Here is a 24879-nt window from a genome sequence, read left to right on the forward strand (position 1 = left end):
TTGCCTGTTAAACTACAGCAGCAATGTGAGAAACACCTTCAACGCCAGTTGGTGAACGTTACACTTCTCTGTTTTTAGCTGTCAACTGACCACAGGAATCCACATTTGACTAAAGCATTCACAAAGATACATGTGCATGCGACACGTGGTCAACCTTTCTTTCACCACAATGGCATTAAAATTACCATTTTTTTTTTAAAAAGCACTAATCTAAGAACTGCAACACAACACCAATACAAACTGAGATTACTGCCTGAAAATCACATCAAATTGCACTTTTTAAATCAGGTGTTAGGATTTGTGGATGCTTTTAGTGAAAAATTAAATAGAGCTGGCCGATCCCAAGTTCAGGGGATAGGCTTTACCCTCTCCATCGTCATCTGACCAGCTAAACTTTGAGCAATGTCATACACAATCTGACTGATTCAAAGCGCAGTTTCATCAGGTAAATGTTCACCTGAGCTTGTTGACCAACATGGCTCCCAGAATGGAAATGGGGAAGGGGGAGAGAGAGAGAGAGAGGGGGGGGGGGAAAAAGAGAGAGAGAGAGAGAGGGGGGGGGGAAAAGAGAGAGAGAGAGAGAGGGGGGGGGGAAAAAGAGAGAGGGGGGGGAAAAAAAGAGAGAGGGGGGGGGAAAAAAGAGAGAGGGGGGGGAAAAAAGAGAGAGGGGGGGGGGAAAAAAGAGAGAGGGGGGGGGAAAAAAGAGAGAGGGGGGGAAAAAAGAGAGAGGGGGGGAAAAAAAGAGAGAGGGGGGGGGAAAAAAGAGAGAGGGGGGGGAAGAGAGAGGGGGGGGAAGAGGAGGGGGGGAAAGAGAGAGGGGGGGGGAAGAGAGAGGGGGGGGGAAGAGAGAGGGGGGGGAAGAGAGAGGGGGGGGAAAGAGAGAGGGGGGGGGAAAGAGAGAGGGGGGGGAAAGAGAGAGGGGGGGGGAAAGAGAGAGGGGGGGGAAAGAGAGAGGGGGGGGAAAGAGAGAGGGGGGGGGAAAGAGAGAGGGGGGGGAAAGAGAGAGGGGGGGGGAAAGAGAGAGGGGGGGGGAAAGAGAGAGGGGGGGGGAAAGAGAGAGGGGGGGGGAAAGAGAGAGGGGGGGGGAAAGAGAGAGGGGGGGGAAAGAAGAGAGGGGGGGGGAAAGAGAGAGGGGGGGGGAAAGAGAGAGGGGGGGGAAAGAGAGAGGGGGGGGGAAAGAGAGAGGGGGGGGGAAGAGAGAGGGGGGGGAAAGAGAGAGGGGGGAAAGAGAGAGGGGGGGGAAAGAGAGAGGGGGGGAAAGAGAGGGGGGAAAGAGAGAGGGGGGGGAAAGAGAGAGGGGGGGGAAAGAGAGAGGGGGGGAAAGAGAGAGGGGGGGGAAAGAGAGAGGGGGGGGAAAGAGAGAGGGGGGAAAGAGAGGGGAAAGAGAGAGGGGGGAAAGAGAGAGGGGGGGGAAAGAGAGAGGGGGGGAAAGAGAGAGGGGGGGAAAGAGAGAGGGGGGGAAAGAGAGAGGGGGGGAAAGAGAGAGGGGGGGGAAAGAGAGAGGGGGGGAAAGAGAGAGGGGGGGGAAAGAGAGAGGGGGGAAAGAGAGAGGGGGGGGAAGAGAGAGGGGGGGAAAGAGAGAGGGGGGGAAAGAGAGAGGGGGGGAAGAGAGAGGGGGGGGAAAGAGAGAGGGGGGGAAAGAGAGAGGGGGGGAAGAGAGAGGGGGGGAAAGAGAGAGGGGGGGAAAGAGAGAGGGGGGGAAAGAGAGAGGGGGGGAAAGAGAGAGGGGGGGAAAGAGAGAGGGGGGGGAAGAGAGAGGGGGGGGGAAAGAGAGAGGGGGGGAAAGAGAGAGGGGGGGGAAAGAGAGAGGGGGGGGAAAGAGAGAGGGGGGGAAAGAGAGAGGGGGGGGAAGAGAGAGGGGGGGGAAAGAGAGAGGGGGGGGAAAGAGAGAGGGGGGGGAAAGAGAGAGGGGGGGAAGAGAGAGGGGGGGAGAGAGGGGGGGGGAAAGAGAGAGGGGGGGGGAAAGAGAGAGGGGGGGGGAAAGAGAGAGGGGGGGGAAAGAGAGAGGGGGGGAAGAGAGAGGGGGGGGAAAGAGAGAGGGGGGGGGAAAGAGAGAGGGGGGGGGAAAGAGAGAGGGGGGGGAAGAGAGAGGGGGGGGGAAGTGAGAGGGGGGGGGAAAGAGAGAGGGGGGGGGGAAGAGAGAGGGGGGGGGAAAGAGAGAGGGGGGGGGAAGTGAGTGGGGGGGGAAGAGAGAGGGGGGGGAATGAGAGAGGGGGGGAAAGAGAGAGGGGGGGGAAAGAGAGAGGGGGGGGAAGTGTGAGGGGGGGGAAAGTGAGAGGGGGGGAAGAGAGAGGGGGGGGAAAGAGAGAGGGGGGGGAAGAGAGAGGGGGGGGAAGAGAGAGGGGGGGAAAGAGAGAGGGGGGGAAAGAGAGAGGGGGGGGAAGAGTGAGGGGGGGGAAGATGAGAGGGGGGGGAAGAGAGGGGGGGGGAAGAGTGGGGGGGGAAGAGAGTGGGGGGGAAGAGAGAGGGGGGGGAGTGAGAGAGGGGGGGAAAGAGAGAGGGGGGGGAAAGAGAGAGGGGGGAAGAGAGAGGGGGGGAAAGAGAGAAGAGAGAGAGGGGAAAAGAGAGAGAGAGGGGGAAAAGAGAGAGAGAGGGGGAAAGAGAGAGAGAGGGGGAAAGAGAGAGAGAGGGGGAAAAGAGAGAGAGAGGGGGAAAAGAGAGAGAGGGGGGAAAAGAGAGAGAGAGGGGGAAAGAGAGAGAGAGGGGGAAGAGAGAGAGGGGGAAGAGAGAGAGCGGGGAAAAGAGAGAGAGAGGGGGAAAGAGAGAGAGAGGGGAAAAGAGAGAGAGAGGGGGAAATGAGAGAGAGGGGGAAAAGAGAGAGAGGGGGGAAAAGAGAGAGAGGGGGGAAAAGAAGAGAGAGAGGGGGAAAAGAGAGAGAGGGGGGAAAGAGAGAGAGGGGGGAAAGAGAGAGAGGGGGGAAAGAGAGAGAGGGGGGAAAGAGAGAGAGGGGGGAAAAGAGAGAGAGGGGGGAAAAGAGTGAGAGGGGGTGAAAGAGAGAGAGAGGGGGAAAAGAGAGAGAGAGGGGGGGAAAGAGAGAGAGAGAGAGAGAGAGAGAAGGAAGGAAAGTGAGAACATGGGGGAAGGGAAGAATGTGTAGGTGTGAAAGAAAACAAATCGAGGTAAAAAAGGAAAAGTCACATAGTCAGACTGTTCATATTAGCAGTTAGGTTTGCCTTTGTTTTGATTGCTACCTTGAGAAATCCAAATTTTAAAAATCCTACCAGGATTGGTGTGTAGAATAATCCACTTCAAGCTATTGCAGACACGTGCCAGAAAAGGTCATACCATTGAATGCATAGAAATCTACTCACTAAATGCCAGGCAGCCAACAGAAAAAACATACAAGAAAGCAGGAGCTGAGCACATAAGCCACATCAGGTTCTCACTGTTTCGCTGCTTTAGCAAACAGATTTTTGCACACTGCATTGCAACCTTGTTTCTTCGACGAGAGTAGGATTAATAGTGTGTCCTTCAGCAACAGTGTACCAAGCTTCTGCAATGGCTCTGGAAATTTGTCCAGTGAATAGTTCAGTCTTTACAAGGCCTGGGAGGTTTTAGGATTCAATCTGTGAACTGTGCTGACTAAGCCTAGGAGAAGGGAGAGTGCAGGTGAGGACAATTGACCGCGACCTCTTTCAACAGAGGGGATTTAAAAACAAAAATGCTTTACCTTAATAACTCTTGTTGCTATTCTGTGCAACATGACAACAAAATACACAACATATAGCTGCCTATGAGCATCTATGCTTGTGAAAATGGCTTTCCCTTGAAAAGGAAGTCTGTGTAGTCGTGGGAAACCTATGCTTTTTTCCCCTAACTTTGGGGGGGGTTTAAACTGTCCTATAAATAAATAAAAGTGCATCAGGCAAGTACCGAAAAAAAATATCTGGAGCAGCGCCATAAGGAGTGGCCCAGGCTACTTGCAAATAATGAAAGCAATAGTGACTAGATGAGAATTTTCAGACACCAACTTAAAAATCAAGAGGAAGTAATAATTAAGACTGAACATTGGGGAAATGAATGCAAAAACTGTTGAGCAAAATCAAGTCCCGATATGTCTTTGCCATGCAGGAGAAATGAAACACTTTACAATGCGACAGACGGAGCAGTAGCATTAAAAATATCAAAACAGAACATCTCAGCTTGGGCTGCCTGTTCTCTCCCCTTCACAACTGATCGAAAAGATGGACCTCCTTTGCAAACATTTCTTATTTTTAAGTGACCATATACATATACAGCACAAATGGGGCCATTCAATCCAAAATGACCAACCTGTCTCTTTGCTAGAACAATTAATAAAGTAATACTACTGCCCTGCTCACCTCCACTGATCTACCGCTGCTTCAAAGGTTTAACTAGACTTTCTGCATCAGATCCACACTGAGGAACTGACAGCCCCTTTGCAAGAAAGGGGCCAGTGGATTCCCACTACAGGAAGGATATATTGGCCTGGTTTAATAGATTGATACCTGGGATGAGCAGGTTGTCTAATGGAGGAAATGTTGGACAGACTGGGCTTGTTTTCACTGGAGTTTGGAAGAGCGAGGGGAGACCAGATTGAAGTATGCAAAATCCTGAATGGTCTTGACAGGGTGAATGTGGATGTTTCCTCTTGTCGGTGAGTCCAGAACTAGGCGGCACTGTTTTTAAAATTAGGGGTCGCCCTTTTAGGACAGAGACGAGGAGACATTTTTTCTCTGAGGGTGGTGCGACTTTGGAATTCTCTGCCTCAAAAGGTGGTGGAGGCGGGGGTCAGTGAATATTTTTAAGGCGGAAGTAGTTTGATTCCCCTGCCCAACGAGAATCTAAGATTATCGGGGGAAGATGAGAGTGTGGAATTCGAGAAAGAAACAGATCAGCCATGATCTTATTAAATGGCGGAGCAGGCTCGACGGGCTGAATAGCCTACTTCTGCTCCTAATACATATGGTTGTATGGGTAGGATGCAGCACAGATTCACCAGAATGATACTGGGGCTTAAAGGATTAATTTATGAAGATATGTTTCACTAACAGGGCTTGTATTCCCTTAAATATTAAAGATTGAAGGGTGATCAAATCGAAGTGTATAAAAAGATAAACAGATAAAGAAAAACTACTTCCTCTGGTGGGGGAATCCAGAACAAGAGGGTATCTAAAATTTAAGCTCCGCTGTTCAGGAGTGAATTCAGGAAGCGCTTCTACACAAAGGGTAATGGAAATTTGGAAAACTCTATCCCAAAAGGATTCTGGGTCAACTAAAGCATTCAAGACTAAGATCAACAGATTTCTGTTAGATAAGGCTATCATGGAATCTGGAGCAATGATGAGTAAATGTAATTGAAGTACAGATCAGCCATGATTTAACTGAATGGCGGAGTAAGCTCGAGGGGCTGAAAGGCCTCTGCATGTTCCTATATTCAGGGAGCCAGTTACCAGTGTTTCCAACTGTACAGCCAGCAACTGGATCCATATATCCACTGGGCAGCCCAGTGGACCAGTAACAGTCTATAAAAGTAAACGAAGAATGACATGGAGAGGTTCATCTCCAGATACCGGAAGGAAATAACAGGGCAACAAAGATACTGGGAGACAGGTCAACTCTTGAATCTGAGATATGCTTATTGCTATTCTCAGTGTAGACACTACTGATATTTTTGAGGAACACTTTAATTTTTCACTGTTGTACAGTTAAACTCTCACTCAGAGGCCACATTCTACAATAGAGGCCAGCAACTGACTATTAAGGTAAACAGGGAGGGTGGGGAAGGAGGCTAGAAGGGAGAAAATTTTTCCCAAATTTGAAATTGAAACCTGAACAGGTTTCCTTTCACCTCTCCCCTGCACCCTTGTCCTCTTGCCCCCTCCCTCATCTTGACTGCGCTTTTTCTTTTAATTACATTTTTAACCAATTTCCCAACCACCCCTTTCCATGTTTGAAAGAATGCAATTAACATAAATAAATGAATACATCAAATGTTCAATGCAGAGAAAACCGCTAAACAGTTAGAAAATTAAATATTTATCAATATTACTGCAACCTTCTAACATTTTTCAACATACATACATAGAACATACAGCACAGAACAGGCCCTTCGGCCCACAATGTTGTGCCGATCCTTTGTCCTCTGTCAAGGACAATTTAATCTATACCCCATCATTCTCCTTTATCCATATACCTATCCAAAAGCCTTTTGAAAGTCCCTAAAGTTTCTGACTCAACAACTTCCCCGGGCAAGGCATTCCATGCCTCGACCACTCTCTGGGTAAAGAACCTTCCCCTGACATCCCCCTTATATCTCCCACCCTTCACCTTAAATTTATGACCCCTTGTAACGCTTTGCTCCACCCGGGGAAAAAGTTTCTGACTGTCTACCCTATCTATTCCCCTGATCATCTTATAAACCTCTATCATGTCACCCCTCATCCTTCTCCTTTCTAATGAGAAGAGGCCTAGAATGTTCAGCCTTTCCTCGTAAGACTTATTCTCCATTCCAGGCAACATCCTGGTAAATCTCCTCTGCACCCTCTCCAAGGCTTCCACATCCTTCCTAAAATGAGGCGACCAGAACTGCACACAGTACTCCAAATGAGGCCTTACCAAGGTCCTGTACAGCTGCATCATCACCTCACGGCTCTTAAATTCAATCCCTCTGCTAATGAACGCTAACACCCCATATGCCTTCTTCACAGCCCTATCCACTTGACTTGCAACTTTCAATGATCTATGCACATAGACCCCAAGGTCTCTCTGCTCCTCCACATGCCCAAGAACCCTACCGTTAACCCAGTATTTTGCATTCATGTTTGTCCTTCCAAAATGGACGACCTCACACTTTTCAGGGTTAAACTCCATCTGCCACTTTTCAGCCCAGCACTGCAACCTATCCAAGTCCCTTTGCAGACGACAATAGCCCTCCTCGGTATCCACAACTCCACCAACCTTTGTATCATCTGCAAATTTACTTCAACAATCAGGAAATGTGTGTTGTCAGATTTGGCTACTGTCACTATATTTTTTCTTAAATACACCAAAAGTTCAGATGCATCGCAATTTTCCTTGCAAATGTAATTTTAAGCAAAAAGTGCTAGCTGGATTGGGTGAAATGTTCCAATATTTACAGTACAGTGAAAAATTCTTATTTTTGCAAAATTTAAGCATAACCAGAATTATCCCAACTTGCTTCAACAAGACAACCTCAAGGGTAGAAGAATATATTAAAGTACTCATTATTTTCTTTAAAATACAGAATTATATAATTAGCTTTAAAATTATACTGGATGGTATTTCACATTATTTCATTATCTCTTGATAGCATATATAAGCATTCTCCTACTGGGTAACATGTTAGACAATGAACAATCACCTACTGGATAACATATTAGACATTCTCCACACTGGGTAATATATCAGACAGAAACGATCGCCCGCTAATATATTATCCAGAAGGTGATTGCTCATATCTAAACAGGAACATTCTCCACACTGGGCAATATATTAGACAGGGACATTCTCCACATGGATATGATCAATTTCCCCTCTGGGTAATATATTAGACAGGGACATTCTGCCCACTGGGTAATATATTAGACAGGGACATTCTCCACATGGATATGATCAATTTCCCCTCTGGGTAATATATTAGAGAGGGACATTCTGCCCACTGGGTCATGTATTAGAGAGGGACATTCTGCCCACTGGGTCATGTATTAGAGAGGGACATTCTGCCCACTGGGTCATGTATTAGAGAGGGACATTCTGCCCACTGGGTCATGTATTAGAGAGGGACATTCTGCCCACTGGGTCATGTATTAGAGAGGGACATTCTGCCCACTGGGTCATGTATTAGAGAGGGACATTCTGCCCACTGGGTCATGTATTAGAGAGGGACATTCTGCCCACTGGGTCATGTATTAGAGAGGGACATTCTGCCCACTGGGTCATGTATTAGAGAGGGACATTCTGCCCACTGGGTCATGTATTAGAGAGGGACATTCTGCCCACTGGGTCATGTATTAGAGAGGGACATTCTGCCCACTGGGTCATGTATTAGAGAGGGACATTCTGCCCACTGGATATGAACAATTTCCCCACTGGGTAATATATTAAAGAGGGACATTCTGCCCACTGGGTCATGTATTAGAGAGGGACATTCTGCCCACTGGGTATAAACAATTTAATATAGGAGAGAGGGACACTCTGCCCACTGGGTAATATATTAGAGAGGGACATTCTGCCCACTGGGTCATGTATTAGAGAGGGACATTCTGCCCACTGGGTATAAACAATTTAATATAGGAGAGAGGGACATTCTGTCCACTGGGTAATATATTAGACATGGGCGGCACAGTGGTTAGCACCGCAGACTCACAGCTCCAGTGACCCGGGTTCAATTCTGGGTACTGCCTGTGTGGAGTTTGCAAGTTCTCCCTGTGTCTGCGTGGGTTTCCTCCGGGTGCTCCTGTTTCCTCCCACAGCCAAAAACTTGCAGGTTGATGGGGCAATTTATAATGGCCAATTTACCTTAGTATAGGTAGGTGGTAGGGGAATACAGGGACAGGTGAGGATGTGGTAGGAATATAGGATTAGTATAAATGGGTGGTTAATGGTCAGCACAGACTCGGTGGGCCGAAGGGCCTGTTTCAGTGCTGTATCTCTAAATCTAAAATCTAAAAAAATATTAGAGAGGGACATTCTCCCCACTGGGTAATATATTAGAGAGGGACATTCTCCCCACTGGGTAATATTAGATATGAACAATTTCCCCACTAGGTAAGATATTAGGAACATTCTCCCCTCTGGATATGAACAATTTCCCCTCTGGATAATATATTACACAAGAACAATCCCTGGATAACATACTGCAAATGAATATCTCTCTAGATAATATATTCCATATAAATATCCTATTTCTTCCGCTGGAGAGGAAAAAGGAAAAAGTCCACATTCTTTACACCAAATCTTTCGCAACAAGTCTGCGCTGCAACTGCAGTTAAAGGAGAATCTGCTGACAGCGCCTTCGCGGGACAGAGGCAACACATCCCTGGGGTTAGGCCCAGTCCAGCTCCGGCCCCAGCCTGGGCCTCCCTCCCCAGAAGCAGCAGCCCGGAGGAATTGCCGGCACCCGTCGCGCCTTGATTTCCTCCACCGCCGTCACTTGGTATCCGAACCCAGAGTCCCGCAGCGGCCTACAGGCTTCCCCGGTGAGGCTACACCGGAGCGGCGGCCGGTGGAGGGGGGCGAGTTGTGGGGAGGTGGTCGGCCCCACTTGAGTCTGGAGCAAGGAAGGGTTAATTTAATGCGTTCCCCCGGCTCATCATTTTTCTTACCCACATAACTCGGCTCTGGCGACCGGAGCGGCGCCTCGGCTCGGCTCACCCAGCCCGCTCGGACCGGCGGAGCCAGTTTAACCATTCGCTGTCCCGAGACCTGTCACTCACAGCCCGAGGGGCGGGGACTCGAGGCGAAAAGTCACCGGGAGGGGGTGTGGCAATTACAGATAGGGAGACCCCCCCCCAATAACACCGGGAGGGGGTGTGGCAATTACAGATAGGGAGACCCCCCCCACCAATAACACCGGGAGGGGGTGTGGCAATTACAGATAGGGAGACCCCCCCCACCAATAACACCGGGAGGGGGTGTGGCAATTACAGATAGGGAGACCCCCCCCCCCCCCACCAATAACACCAGGAGGGGGTGTGGCAATTACAGATAGGGAGACCCCCCCCCCCACCAATAACACCGGGAGGGGGTGTGGCAATTACAGATAGGGAGACCCCCCCCCCCCCACCAATAACACCGGGAGGGGGTGTGGCAATTACAGATAGGGAGACCCCCCCCCCCAACCAATAACACCGGGAGGGGTGTGGCAATTACAGATAGGGAGACCCCCCCCCCCCCACCAATAACACCGGGAGGGGGTGTGGCAATTACAGATAGGGAGACCCCCCCCCCCCCACCAATAACACCGGGAGGGGGTGTGGCAATTACAGATAGGGAGACCCCCCCCCCCCCACCAATAACACCGGGAGGGGGTGTGGCAATTACAGATAGGGAGACCCCCCCCCACCACCAATAACACCGGGAGGGGGTGTGGCAATTACAGATAGGGAGACCCCCCCCCCCCACCACCAACAACACCGGGAGGGGGTGTGACAATTACAAATAGGGAGACCCCCCCACCAAGAACACCGGGAGGGGGTGTGGCAATTACAGATAAGGAGACCCCCCCCCCACCAACAACACCAACAACACCGGGAGGGGGTGTGGCAATTACAGATAGGGAGACCCCCCCCCCCCACCACCAACAACACCGGGAGGGGGTGTGGCAATTACAGATAGGGAGACCCCCCCCCCCCCCACCACCAACAACACCGGGAGGGGGTGTGGCAATTACAGATAGGGAGACCCCCCCCCCCCACCACCAATAACACCGGGAGGGGGTGTGGCAATTACAGATAGGGAGACCCCCCCCCCACCAATAACACCAGGAGGGGGTGTGGCAATTACAGATAGGGAGACCCCCCCCCCAACCAATATCACCAGGAGGGGGTGTGGCAATTACAGATAGGGAGACCACCCCCCCCCACCACCAACAACACCGGGAGGGGGTGTGGCAATTACAGATAGGGAGACCCCCCCCCCCACCAACAACACCGGGAGGGGGTGTGGCAATTACAGATAGGGAGACCCCCCCCCCCCCACCACCAACAACACCGGGAGGCGGAGTGGCAATTACAGATAGGGAGACCCCCCCCCCCCACCACCAACAACACCGGGAGGCGGAGTGGCAATTACAGATAGGGAGACCCCCCCCCCCACCAACAACACCGGGAGGGGGTGTGGCAATTACAGATAGGGAGACACCGCCCCCCCCACCAATAACACCGGGAGGGGGTGTGACAATTACAAATAGGGAGACCCCCCCACCAAGAACACCGGGAGAGGGTGTGGCAATTACAGATAGGGAGACCACCCCCCCACCAATAACTTCGGGAGGAGGTGTGGCAATTACAGATAGGGAGACCCCCCCCCCCCCACCAATAACACCAGGAGGGGGTGTGGCAATTACAGATAGGGAGACCCCCCCCCCCAACCAATATCACCAGGAGGGGGTGAGTCAACACCCACCAGTATCACTGGAAGGGGGTGTGGTAATTATAGAAAGGGAGAACCCCCCTCTACCAGTATCACTGGAAGGGGGTGTGGAGCCATTACTGATGGGGTGAATCCCTGCCAGCTCTCTACCAATATCACTGGCAGGGGATTTGGTAATTCAAATGGCTACAGTAGAGGAGGTGGCCATTCGGCCCATCGAGCCCATGCCAGGTCTCCACACAGCAATTTAGCTCATCCCACTCCGCTGCCTTTAAAATAGGAAGACTCTCCATACTACCAAGCTACTAGGGAATATCCACTGTTACCAATGGTAAAACAGCAACTAAAATCAATCAATCTTTAAAGAATGCAGCTGAAAATAAGCAAAACAAAATTGATAGGATGGCTCTTACAAACTATTGGAAGGGAATGCAGTCAACTGAAACAGCCCCAAAACATCAAAGTGCTGCAACAATTACAGTTTGGGAGCTGTATCACCAAGAATGGTTTTCATTATGAACAAACTTACATTAATACAGCGATCTTATTAACTGGCACGCAGGCTCGACAGGCTGAATGGCCTACTTCTGCTCCCAATTCGTATGGTCTTACGATATCCGCAGGACATCATAAAATGCTTCACAGGCAAAGAAATTTGAGCAAACGTGTGGTGTTGCAATTATAGATACAGTTTCAGTAAATTAGATGGAGGAACAGATCTCCCTCTCATACTTCCAGGACAGGTTAAAGCAACTTAGAATCTCAAGAATCCCATCTTTGAAAACAACTGGGGGAGATGGGAGTGAGTACAGGTTGAAGGAAAGGAATTAAAGGTAGAGGAGATTCCAAAGCACAAGACATGATGTGAAGAGTGTGTCAATTGGTAGGAGAAAAAAGGACATTCCCTAGGAGCAGGTGGGTCGAGAGTTCCTGATCATCAGTGTTAACAGGCCTCAGCTGCCAATAACAAGGTTCAGAGATTCAGCACCTCAAGATCAGAGAAAGGAAGACAGGGCAGGATTCTCATCTATCCAGTGACCTGTTTGAATGACCGCTTGGGAAAGATACTGAAGGACAGGCCAAAGCTGTAACAAGGAATTAATGGCTTTGAGGGGAGGGGAGGGGAATGGAGAAAAATGAGTCAAAAAATTACTAGTTGAAGGGATGCTGCAATCAGATCAGGATCCCACACCAAACCTATCTCACATACATATTTAATATAGGGAAGACTTATACATTACATATAAAGCGGCTCTCTTACCCAGAAGGGGCTTCTTCCAGAAGTTATATAAATAAAGCCACACTACACCACACTGATAAAGGTTAATGCAACCAGAAGCATCCACCCACTGCCCATTGAAACTACTATGTACAATCATTTCTGCTACAGTCCCTCCATCCCCAAACTGGTGCGGAGACTCCTTATCCATAACCCCCAGGTATTCACTTTTTCCAGGTATAATTTAATAGCTGGAGTAAGCCTTGGACTTATTGGTAGCATTCCCACCACTCGAGTTAGAAGCATCAGAGTTGCGGGGGAGGGGGGGTAAACTTGGACATGTGAAGACTTCCATCCTGTTTAACTTCAGCAGTAAGTTCTGGTGGAAGAAAGAGGAGCAGGCATACAGCGATCGTGCCTGTCCAAACTGCCCCTCCCCGTATCAAAGGGATGTATCTGGGGACGCTCCAGAGCTCTTTCACTTACACCTCAGTTGTGTTGAGGCCTAATAAAGGACTCAAACACCAGCAAGACAAAGATGGAATCGAACCTGGAGGGGATCGATTGCCTTTAATTACTGTAGTATTTGGCTCCCAAATAAAGGTGCTCAGTGAACACAAGTGTTGCATCTTCTAATTCACAAGATGAGCAAGACCATTCGGCCCGTCTTGACTCATTATGCCAGAAGAAGCCAAGGTTCTTCCACCTCAGTACTCAATGCCTTGTTAGAAAGAACCCAGGCTATCGTCCTGCATTTCTCTCAAGGTGCTTTTATGCTGCTCTGGTGGCACTGGTTTCCCTAGAGGCAGGCCTGGCACAGCTGGTTGTAAGATGCAAGTTACTAAAAACCTGCTGCTGGCAAGACTCATTTTTAGGGAATCCAGTGGCAACAGCACAGTTTAAAAGTCCCATTTAAAAATATACTTTCTCCCCCTCCTTTACTACACCAAGTTAAACACCAAGATTTCCCCATTTTATTCAGAATTTTTTATTTAATTTTTATTTTCTTTATTTTTTTTAAATTTTATTTAGAGATACAGCACTGAAACAGGCCCTTCGGCCCACCGAGTCTGTGCCGACCAACAACCACCCCTTTATACTAACCCTACATTAATCCCATATTCCCTATCACCGAGGGGCAATTTACAACAGCCAATTTACCTATCACCTGCAAGTCTTTTGGATGTGGGAGGAAACCGGAGCGCCCGGCGAAAACCCAAGCAGACACAGGGTGAACTTACAAACTCCGCACAGGCAGTACCCAGAATCGAACCCGGGTCCCTGGAGCTGTGAGGCTGTGGTGCAAACCACTGCGCCACTGTGCCACCCATGTATGTTTTTAAAAAAATAATCTGTGAGTCAAAGAAGCCCTTCATGCTGGGGGGAGGGAGAAATAGAATATTTTCTATTTTTGGAGCAACCAGGATTCTCAGGTTAGCTAACTCTTTAATATTGCCAATTCGGATGACAATTGTCACGTTAAGTTAACAGATGTTTCCTTATTAAAGGGGCACAAACAATAAAGTGTAAATTATAAATACATTAAACGACCCCCGGATTAGCAACAGAATAAAACGTGCTCTATTCTGTCTGAGGCCCAATCTTAGAATTCCCTGCTGGAACCAGGAGTCCCACCTGCTTCTCCTGCTGGGAATGGGAGCCCCATGTGCCCGGGACCAGGAGTGCAATTCCCCACCAGCTCCCATGCCTGCTTGGAACAGAGCGCGCAAGAGATTGGCACTAGTCGCTCATGCGGAGGATAAACACCCACACGGATTCACTGGGCCAAAATGACCCATTTCCCTGTTGTAGCTTTTACGTATTTTCTATGAACCTGTTGGCTTTCAAACTGGAGCCCCTGGGGGCCTGCCAAGGTTATCAGCATCCCCGTCACCTCATCTGAACTTATGTCTCTGTACGCTTAGAAAACAGGTTTTTTATTTTGCAAACATAGCACTGTAATTCCTTTGGGTAGTTGACACAGACATTCGGAGGTGGCAAGCATTTGCAGGAAGTCCTAATGTTTTTTGTTCTTGGAAGGCGGGCGACACTGGTAAGGCCCTAGTTATTGCCAACCTCCAGTGCTCCACACAAAAGAGCTCAAAAAACCCCCATCCCACTCATTTCCCTTCCCAGTGTGACATTTTTCTATTTCCAACACTGACCATGCTGAGGCCTCAAGCAACACTGCCAATTTAGTGCTAGCAAGCATCAAACCCTGGGAAGGACAGCATTACCCCTGAAATAATCAAGAGTGCCAAGCCTGCTATACTCTCAGCACTACATGAACTGCTATACCTGTGCTGGGACGAGGGAGCAGTACCCCAAGACATGCGCGATGCCAATATCATCACCCTCTATAAAAACAAAAAGGTGACCGCGGTGACTGCAACAACTACCGTGGAATCTCCCTGCTCAGCATAGTGGGGAAAGTCTTTGCTCGAGTCGCTCTAAACAGGCTCCAGAAGCTGGCCGAGCGCGTCGACCCTGAGGCACAGTGTGGCTTTCGTGCAGAGAGATCGACCGTTGACATGCTGTTCTCCCTTCGTCAGATACAGGAGAAATGCCGTGAACAACAGATGCCCCTCTACATTGCTTTCATTGATCTCACCAAAGCCTTTGACCTCATCAGCAGACGTGGTCTCTTCAGACTACTGGAAAAGATTGGATGCCCACCAAAGCTACTAAGTATCATCACCTCATTCCATGACAATATGAAAGGCACAATTCAACATGGTGGCTCATCAGAGCCCTTTCCTATCCTGAGTGGCGTGAAACGGGGCTGTTTTCTCGCACCCACACTTTTTGGGATTTTCTTCTCCCTGCTGCTTTCACATGCGTTCAAGTCCTCTGAAGAAGGAATTTTCCTCCGCACAAGATCAGGGGGCAGGTTGTTCAACCTTGCCCGTCTAAGAGCGAAGTCCAAAGTACGGAAAGTCCTCATCAGGGAACTCCTCTTTGCTGACGATGCTGCTTTAACATCTCACACTGAAGAGTGCCTGCAGAGTCTCATCGACAGGTTTGCGGCTGCCTGCAATGAATTTGGCCTAACCATCAGCCTCAAGAAAACGAACATCATGGGGCAGGACGTCAGAAATGCTCCATCCATCAATATTGGCGACCACACTCTGGAAGTGGTTCAAGAGTTCACCTACCTAGGCTCAACTATCACCAGTAACCTGTCTCTAGATGCAGAAATCAACAAGCGCATGCGAAAGGCTTCCACTGCTATGTCCAGACTGGCCAAGAGAGTGTGGGAAAATGGCGCACTGACACAGAACACAAAAGTCCGAGTGTATCAAGCCTGTGTCCTCAGTACCTTGCTCTATGGCAGCGAGGCCTGGACAACATATGTCAGCCAAGATCGACGTCTCAACTCATTCCATCTTCGCTGCCTCCGGAGAATACTTGGCATCAGGTGGCAGGACCGCATCTCCAACACAGAAGTCCTCGAGGCGGCCAACATCCCCAGCTTATACACACTACTGAGTCAGCGGCGCTCGAGATGGCTTGGCCATGTGAGCCGCATGGAAGATGGCAGGATCCCCAAAGACACATTGTACAGCGAGCTCGCCACTGGTATCAGACCCACCAGCCGTCCATGTCTCCGCTTTAAAGACGTCTGCAAACGCGACATGAAATCCTGTGACATTGATTACAAGTCGTGGGAGTCAGTTGCCAGCATTCGCCAGAGCTGGCGGGCAGCCATAAAGATGGGGCTGAAGTGTGGCGAGTCGAAGAGACTTAGTAGTTGGCAGGAAAAAAGACAGAGGCGAAAGGGGAGAGCCAACTGTGTAACAGCCCCGACAAACAAATTTCTCTGCAGCACCTGTGGAAGAGCCTGTCACTCTAGAATTGGCCTTTATAGCCACTCCAGGCGCTGCTTCACAAACCACTGACCACCTCCAGGCGCTTATCCATTGTCTCTCGAGATAAGGAGGCCAAAGAAGAAGGAGAAGAAGGAAGCATCAAACTCAAACAAGCATTTGTATCTTGGGAGAGGAAGCGAAAAATAGAAGTCTGTTAAAACAGTGCTTCTAACTGTGAAAGTTCTCTACTTTCAACATGCATTTATACGGCACCTGAAATGTAGTAAAACGTTCCAAGACACTTTGCAGAAATGTTATCAAACAAAATTTGGCACAGAGCCACATAAGGCAGTTAGGACAGGTAGAGAGACAGAGGCTTAGGGAGGGAATTCCAGAGCTCAGTTCTCCAGAACTCAAGTTCTCGGAGCCCTGACCTGCCAGTCATTCACCCATTTTTGTTCAAATTAATTCAGTACGGCTTTCTCAGTAGTTCAGCAAAGGTCAAGTGCAACCGAGCCAACATACAAAAGTGCAGAAGGGCCCAGTTACGGCCCCCAGTCTCTCTCTTCAGCCAATCCCAGCTAGAGGTAAGGAAATTAAAGATCAGCCAGGGTTCCTGCTCTTGATCATAATCCAGCGACTCCCCCCCACCCCTCCCACCCACCTTGCTGCAAAGTGCACATGTGGATGGGAAAGGATGACAAGTTTGGGCTGCGCCATCAGGCCACCTCTACCCCCTCCCCCTCCATCCTGTCAATACTCCGTCTCAGCATACATTTGGCCACTTGGGTGTGGTAATGGAGGATGTCTCTTTAACATAGCCTGTCTCCGTCCATTCCTCAGTCCACCTGCTGTTGAAACCTCCAAAGACTTTGTTCTCTCCAGATTTCACTATTCCAATGCTCTCTTGGTCGGCCTCCCATCTTCCACCCGCCATAAACTTCAGCTCATCCTAAATTCTACTCTCCGTATCCTAACCTGCACCTTCGTCCCATTTACTCTCGTTCTCGCTGAACTACATTGCTCCCCGGTCTAACACCATGTCAAATTTAAAATTCTCATCCTCATGTTCAAATCCCTCCCCATCTCTGTAACCTCCTCCAGCCCTACATCCCTCGGAGAACTCTATGTTGCTCCAATTCTCAGCTCTTGCACATCGTCCTTCCTTTGGATAAGGTGCCATCAAAAAATTGCATCTGCTGCCCTCGTCTTTCTAGAGGTCATGGGTTTGGAAGGTGCTGTCAAAGGAGCCTTGGCAAGTTGCTGCAGTGCAATTTGTAAATGGTACACACTGCTGCCACTGTGCATCAGTGGTGGAGGGAGCAAATGTTTAAGGTGGTGAATGGGGTGCCAATCAAGAAGGCTGCTTTGTCCTGGATGGTGTAGAGCTTGTGTGTTGTTGGAGCTGCACCCATCCAGGCAGGTGGAGATAATTCCATCACACTCCTAACTTGTAAATAGTGGACAGGCTTTGGAGAGACAGGAGGTGGGTTACTCACCGCAGAAATCAGAAATTAACATCTCATCACTGAACAATCTGAAGCGAGGTGAGGAACTGACACATAAACAGAATACAGTTTATTTTTTTTTTTAAAAACATATATATGCACAGACTGTGTGCTTCCACTTAAGAATTTGCAGCATTCCAGTACCTTTTGGGCCTCCTTATCTCGAGAGACAATGGATACGCGCCTGGAGGTGGTCAGTGGTTTGTGAAGCAGCGCCTGGAGTGGCTATAAAGGCCAATTCTGGAGTGACAGGCTCTTCCACAGGTGCTGCAGAGAAATTTGTTTGTTGGGGCTGTTGCACAGTTGGCTCTCCCCTTGCGCCTCTGTCTTTTTTCCTGCCAACTACTAAGTCTCTTCGACTCGCCACAATTTAGCCCTGTCTTTATGGCTGCCCGCCAGCTCTGGCGAATGCTGGCAACTGACTCCCACGACTTGTGATCAATGTCACACGATTTCATGTCGCGTTTGCAGACGTCTTTATAACGGAGACATGGACGGCCAGTGGGTCTGATACCAGTGGCGAGCTCGCTGTACAATGTGTCTTTGGGGATCCTGCCATCTTCCATGCGGCTCACATGGCCATTTGCAGCATTCCAGTATCCAACTCAATATCCCAAGTTATGACCAATAAAAATCACCACATAATCACAGCTCAGTTATTAGCACTCTAGCCTCGAGTCAGTGGATCATGGGTTCAAGCCCCGCTCCAGGACTTGAGCAAATAAAATCCAGGATAACATTACAGTGCAGTACTTGGGGAGCGCTACACTATTGGAAGGTGCCATCTTTCAGATGAGATGTTAAACCAAGATCCAATATGCTCTCTCAGATGGATGTGAAAGGTGCCATGGCAATATTTTGTGAGGATATGAACTTCCTGCAACAGGACAGATAGGCTGGCAGACAAGTGGCAGATGGAATTTAATACTGACAAATGTGAGGCGATGCATTTTGACAGAAGGAATAGGGAGAGACAATAGGTACTTAATGCAACAGTTCTAAAGAATGTGCAGGAACAGAGGGACCTGGGGGTGCATGTGCATTGATCTTTGAAGGTGGCAGGACATAGTGAGAGAGTGGTTAGCAAAGCATATGGGATCTTGGGCTTCACAAATAGAAGCATCGAGTGCAAAAGCAGGGAAGTTATGCTGAACCTCTATAAAGCTCTGCTGAGGCACCAGCTGGAGTATTGCATCCAGTTCTGGTCACCACGTTTCAGGAAGGATGTGAGGGTCCTTGAGAAGGTGCAGAGGAGATTTACCAGAATGGTTCCAGGAATGGAGGATTTTAATTACAAGGTTAGGTTGGAAAAGCTGAGTTTGTTCTCCTTGGAAGGAGATTGAGGGGAGATTTAATACAAGTGTACACGATTATGAAAGGCATAGATAAGTTAGACAAGGACAATCATAGAACATAGAACAGTACAGCACAGTACAGGCCCTTCGGCCCACGATGTTGTGCCGAACCTTTAACCTACTCTAAGATCAAACTAACTACCTACCCTTCATTCTACTATCATCCATGTACCTATCCAAGAGTCGCTTAAATGTCCCTAATGTATCTGCTTCTACTACCACCGCTGGCAGCGCATTCCACGCACCCACCACTCTGTGTAAAGAACCTACCTCTGACATCTCCCTGAAACCTTCCTCCAATCACCTTAAAATTATGCCCCCTGGTGATAGCCCTTTCCACCCTGGGAAAAAGTCTCTGGCTATCCACTCTATCTATGCCTCTCATCATCTTGTACCCCTCTATCAAGTCACCCCTCATCCTTCTTCGCTCCAATGAGAAAAGCCCTAGCTCCCTCAATCTTTCTTCGTAGGACATGCCCTCCAGTTCAGGCAGCATCCTGGTAAATCTCCTCTGCACCCTCTCTAAAGCTTCCACATCCTTCCTATAATGAGGCGACCAGAACTGAACACAATATTCCAAGTGTGGTCGAACCAGGGCCTTCTAGAGCTGCAGCATAACCTCGCGGCTCTTAAACTCAATCCCCCTGTTAATGAAAGCCAACACACCATACGCCTTCTTAACAACCCTATCAACTTGGATGGCAACTTTGAGCGATCTATGGACATGGACCCCAAGATCCCTCTGTTCCTCCACATCCACTGCTCTTCCCTCATCAATGTGTTTTGTCACATCTTCAAAGAATTCAATAAGGCTTGTGAGGCATGACCTGCCCCTCACAAAGCCATGCTGACTGTCTCTAATCAAACCATGCTTTTCCAAAAAATCATAAATCCTGTCTCTCAGAATCCTCTCCAATAATTTGCCCACTACCGATGTAAGACTGACTGGTCTATAATTCCCAGGGTTATCCCTATTCCCTTTCTTGAACAAGGGAACAACATTTGCCTCCCTCCAATCATCCGGTACTACTCCAGTGGACAATGAAGACGCAAAGATCATCGCCAAAGGAGCAGCAATCTCTTCCCTCGCTTCCCGTAATATCCTTGGGTATATCCAGTCTGGCCCCAGGGACTTATCTGTCCTCATATCAATCAAAATTTCCAGCACATCCTCCCTCTTAACCTCAACCTGTTCGAGCAGATCAGCCTGTTCCACGCTGTCCTCACAAACGAACAGGTCCCTCTCACTAGTGAATACTGAAGCAAAGTATTCATTTAGGATCTCCCCTACCTCCTCCGACTCCAGGCACAAGTTCCCTCCACTATCCCTGATCGGCCCTACCCTCACTCTGGCCATCCTCTTGTTCCTCACATAAGTGTAGAACGCCTTGGGATTTTCCTTAATCCTACCCGCCAAGACTTTTTCATGTCCCCTTCTAGCTCTCCTAAGTCCATTCTTCAGTTCCTTCCTGGCTACCTTGTAACCCTCTGGAGCCCTGTCTGATACTTGCTTCCTCAACCTTAAGCAAGCTTCCTTCTTCCTCTTGACTAGCTGTTTCACATCTCGTCATCCAAGGTTGCTTCACCCTACCATCCCTTCCTTGCCTCATCGGGACAAACCTATCCAGCAGTCGCAGCAAGAGCTCCCTAAACAACCTCCACATTTCTGTCGTGCATTTCCGAGAACATCTGTTCCCAATTTATGCTCCCCAGTTCCTGCCTAATAGCATTGTAATTCCCCCTCCCCCAATTAAATATTTTCCCATCCCGTCTGCTCCTGTCCCCCTCCATGACTATAGTAAAGGTCAGGGAGTTGTGATCACTATCACTGAAATGCTCTCCCACCAAGAGATCTGCCACCTGGCCTGGTTCGTTGCCAAGCACCAAATCCAACATAGGCCGACTAGAGGGGAGGCTATCTACATATTGAGTCAGGAAACCTTCCTGGACACAACTGACAAAAACTGCTCCATCCAAACTATTTGCACTAAGGAGGTTCCAATCAATATTAGGGAAGTTGAAGTCACCCATGAGAACAACCCGGTTACTTCTGCACCTTTCCAAAATCTGCCTCCCAATCTGTTCCTCCATGTCTCTGTTACTATTGGGGGGTCTATAGAAAACTCCCAATAAAGTGACTGCTCCTTTCCTGTTTCTGACTTCCACCCATAATGACTCAGTAGACAAACCCTCCTCGATGACCTCCCTTTCTGCAGCTGTGATACTATCCCTGATTAGCAATGCCACTCCCCCACCTCTTTTACCTCCCTCCCTATTCCTTTTGAAACATCTAAACCCCGGAACATCCAACATCCATTCCTGCCCCTGTGATATCCAAGTCTCCGTAATGGCCACAACATCGTAGCTCCAAGTACTGATCCATGCTCTAAGTTCATCACCCTTATTCCTGACACTTCTTGCGTTAAAATAGACACACTTCAACCCATCATACTGGCTGCACCTTTGCCCTGTCAACTGTCTAACCTTCCTCACAGACTCTCTGCACTCGGTATCTGCCTGTTCAACAGCTACCCCATCCACTGATCCGTAGCTCCGGTTCCCATCCCCCTGCCAAACTAGTTTAAACCCTCCCGAAGAGCTCTAGCAAACCTCCCACCCAGGATATTGGTGCCCCTCCAGTTCAGATGCAACCCGTTCTTCTTGTACAGGTCCCACCTTCCCCAGAAGGTATCCAAATGATCCACTTATCTGAATCCCTCCCTCCTACACCAGTTCTGTAGCCACGTGTTCAGCTGTACTCGCTCCCTGTTTCTAGTCTCACTAGCACGTGGCACCGGTAACAATCCTGAGATTACTACTCTGCTCTTCCTGCCTTTCAGCTTCCAACCTAACTCCCTATATTTGCTTTTCAGGTCCTCATCCCTTTTCCTAGCTATGTCATTGGTACCGATATATACCACGACCTCTGGCTGCTCCCCTTCCCCCTTATGAATCCTGTCGACTCGAGCCGAGACATCCCTGACCCTGGCACCCGGGAGGCAACATACCATCCGGGAGTCTCGTTCTCGACCACAGAATCTCCTGTCTGTTCCTCTAACCATTTAATCTCTTATCACCATCCTATTCTCCCCCCTTCCCTTCTGAGCCACTGAGCCAAGCTCAGTGCCAGAGACCTGGCCACTGTGGCTTTCCTCTGGTAGGTCATCCCCCCCAACCGTATCCAAAACGGTATACGTATTATTGAGGGGAACGGCCACAGGGGATCCCTGTACTGTGCGCCTATTCCCTTTCCCTCCCCTGACGGTCACCCAGCTACCTTTATCCTGTAACTTAGGTGTCACTACTTCCCTATAACTGCTCGCTATCACCCCCTCAGCATCCTGAATGATCTGAAGTTCATCCAGCTCCAGTTCCCTAACGCGGTCTGTGAGAAGCTGGAGTTGGGTGCTCTTCTCACAGGTGAAGTCAGCAGGGACACAAGTGGTGACCCTCACCTCCCACATCCTGCAAGAGGAGCATGCAACTGCCCTAGCTTCCATCCCCTCCGCACTAAACTGACAACAGAGATTTTTAAAAAAAGGAAAACCTTACCTTACCAAACCCTCCACACAAGAGTCCTTTTTTTTTTGGTTAGGAGGAGGAGGATGGGTGGGAGACACTACACGTGTAGTGTTTCGGGTTTAGCCACTGCCCGAATATATAGGTTTACTTACCCAGCAGTCCCCGTGTCCGCCGAAACAAAAGGTAAGTTAATTTAAACTGAAACTCAATTTGTTCCCATTAGCAAATGGTACAAGGACCAGGGGACACAGGTTGAAAGTTTTGGGAAAAATATGTAGGGGGAAATATGAGGAAGCACTTTTTTTTTTTTATAAACGCAGCGCATGGTAATGCCCTGGAACTCGCTGCCCGTAAGGGCAGTGGAAGTGGAGACAATGACTCCAAGAGGATGGCCACCTGAGAGAAATAGACTTGCAGGGCCACGGGGTCGAGGAGTGGGACTGACTGCAAAGCTCTGTGGAGAGGCAGCATGGACTCAATGCGCTGAATGGCCTCCTGTGCCGTAAATGACTATGAATATAAATTCTGAAAATACACAGCAGGTCAGTCAGCACCAATAATGATGGATAGTATTTTGGGTGTAGTCCCTTTCTTAGGGACATTTCACTTTGATGGAGGGTTTACCAACAACTTTAGCGCATCTTTTCTTTTCAGATGCTCACAGGCCTGCTGTGCTTTTCTAGCATTTTCATCATTTCAGATTTTCAGCATTTGCACTATTGTTTTGTTTAAATCTCGGAGCACCGTCACAGTGGGCTGATGCACTCTTGGACCTGCTCACATCGATGCACTGTAGGCCTCCCCTTTCTGCTGACTCTGGAGCTCTGAAATTAGGGGAGGCGCTCCTGGTCTCTCTGGGCCCTGGACTCGAGGAGCTCAATCAATTGGACACAAACTGGTAACGAGGGAAGATGGGAATAATTTGAACCAAACTTCTTAAAATATATTTTTAAGAATGTCAGAGTCATAACAGCACAGTAGGAGGCTATTCAGCCCATCAAGTCCACGACAGCCAGATTTTGCCACTACCAAGGGGGCCAGAAGGATACACAGCATAGAAAAGGGGAAGTGGTAAGCAAATAGCACTCTTCCAAGGCTGGGTTCAGGCTCATTTCAGAGGGAACCTCGCAAGGCATCTGGCTATGCCACACCTGAACTGGGATAACTTCATACTGCATCCAGAAGGATCAATAACCAGTGAACACATATTTAAAAGGTATTGGCAGAAGAACCAGAGGGGAGATGAGGAGAAATGTTTTAACACAGTGAATTAGGATAATCTGGAATACACGGCTTTAAAAAGGGTGGTGGAAGCAGATTCCACTGAGTTACATAGAATCTTACAGCACAGAATCAGGTCATTCAGCCCAACTGATCCATGCTGTTATTTATGCCGCCCACGAGTTCCTCCTATCCTACTTCATCTCACCTTCCGGATATCCTTCGATTCTTTTCTCCCTCATGTTCTTTCTTTCTTCTTTTTCTTTTGGGCCTCCTTATCTCGAGAGACAATGGATACGCGCCTGGAGGTGGTCAGTGGTTTGTGAAGCAGCGCCTGGAGTGGCTATAAAGGCCAATTCTGGAGTGACAGGCTCTTCCACAGGTGCTGCAGAGAAATTTGTTTGTTGGGGCTGTTGCACAGTTGGCTCTCCCCTTGCGCCTCTGTCTTTTTTCCTGCCAACTACTAAGTCTCTTCGACTCGCCACAATTTAGCCCTGTCTTTATGGCTGCCCGCCAGCTCTGGCGAATGCTGGCAACTGACTCCCACGACTTGTGATCAATGTCACACGATTTCATGTCCCTCATGTACTTATCTAGATTCCCCTTGAATGCACCTGTGCTAATCACCTCAACCAGTCCCCCTGATGGTATCAATTTCCACATTCTAACCACTCTGAGTAAAGAAATCGCTCCTCAATAACCTACTGCATTTATTAGTGATATACATTTTCCTTTGAAAGTTACTATGTAGTGGGAAAAAGAAAAATGCAGTGTAGGCGATGGGGAAAGGGCAGCAGGGGGGTGGGGGAATAATTGGATAGCTCTTTTAAGGAACCAGCTCAGGCACGATGAGCCAAATGGGCTCTTCCCGTGCTGTAAACATCTACATTCTCGGAATTGGAATGCGTTGGATTAAACACTCTTACCACTAAAATTCACCAAAAAAATATGTGCCACACTTTTGAGGGCATAAAGGCTATTCAATTTTAATGACCACCCAAAAATATTGTGTACGAATGACTAAGTTAACTTTAGTGCTTTCAACTAAGCTCAGAGAGAGTGAACAAGTGGTCAATCTATGGAACAAGCTCTCTCAGGAGAGGTGGAAGCAGTTAGTATTGATTTATTCAAATGCAAATTTCATCAAATTTCTCGAAGAAATCGATCTT

General features: G+C 48.8%; 1 protein-coding gene across 3 annotated transcripts in view; it reads right to left on the bottom strand.

Annotated features, from left to right (window-relative positions):
- The window catches only part of LOC137350646 (zinc finger and BTB domain-containing protein 47-like), a 298101-nt gene that overhangs the window by 212614 nt on the left and 60608 nt on the right, over nucleotides 1–24879 (bottom strand). Inside the window, exon 1 of one of the 3 annotated variants that reach the window (XM_068015441.1) lies at nucleotides 9309–9423. The exons of the other annotated variants lie outside the window; for them this stretch is intronic. Coding sequence (XP_067871542.1) covers nucleotides 9309–9314 — 6 coding nt within the window. The 5' untranslated portion in view covers nucleotides 9315–9423. Of the gene's footprint in view, nucleotides 1–9308; nucleotides 9424–24879 lie in introns of those variants that run through there. 3 annotated transcript variants of the gene reach the window in all.

This window comes from Heterodontus francisci, chromosome 2, assembly GCF_036365525.1.
Source record: "Heterodontus francisci isolate sHetFra1 chromosome 2, sHetFra1.hap1, whole genome shotgun sequence".
NCBI classification, from domain to species: Eukaryota; Metazoa; Chordata; class Chondrichthyes; order Heterodontiformes; family Heterodontidae; genus Heterodontus; species Heterodontus francisci.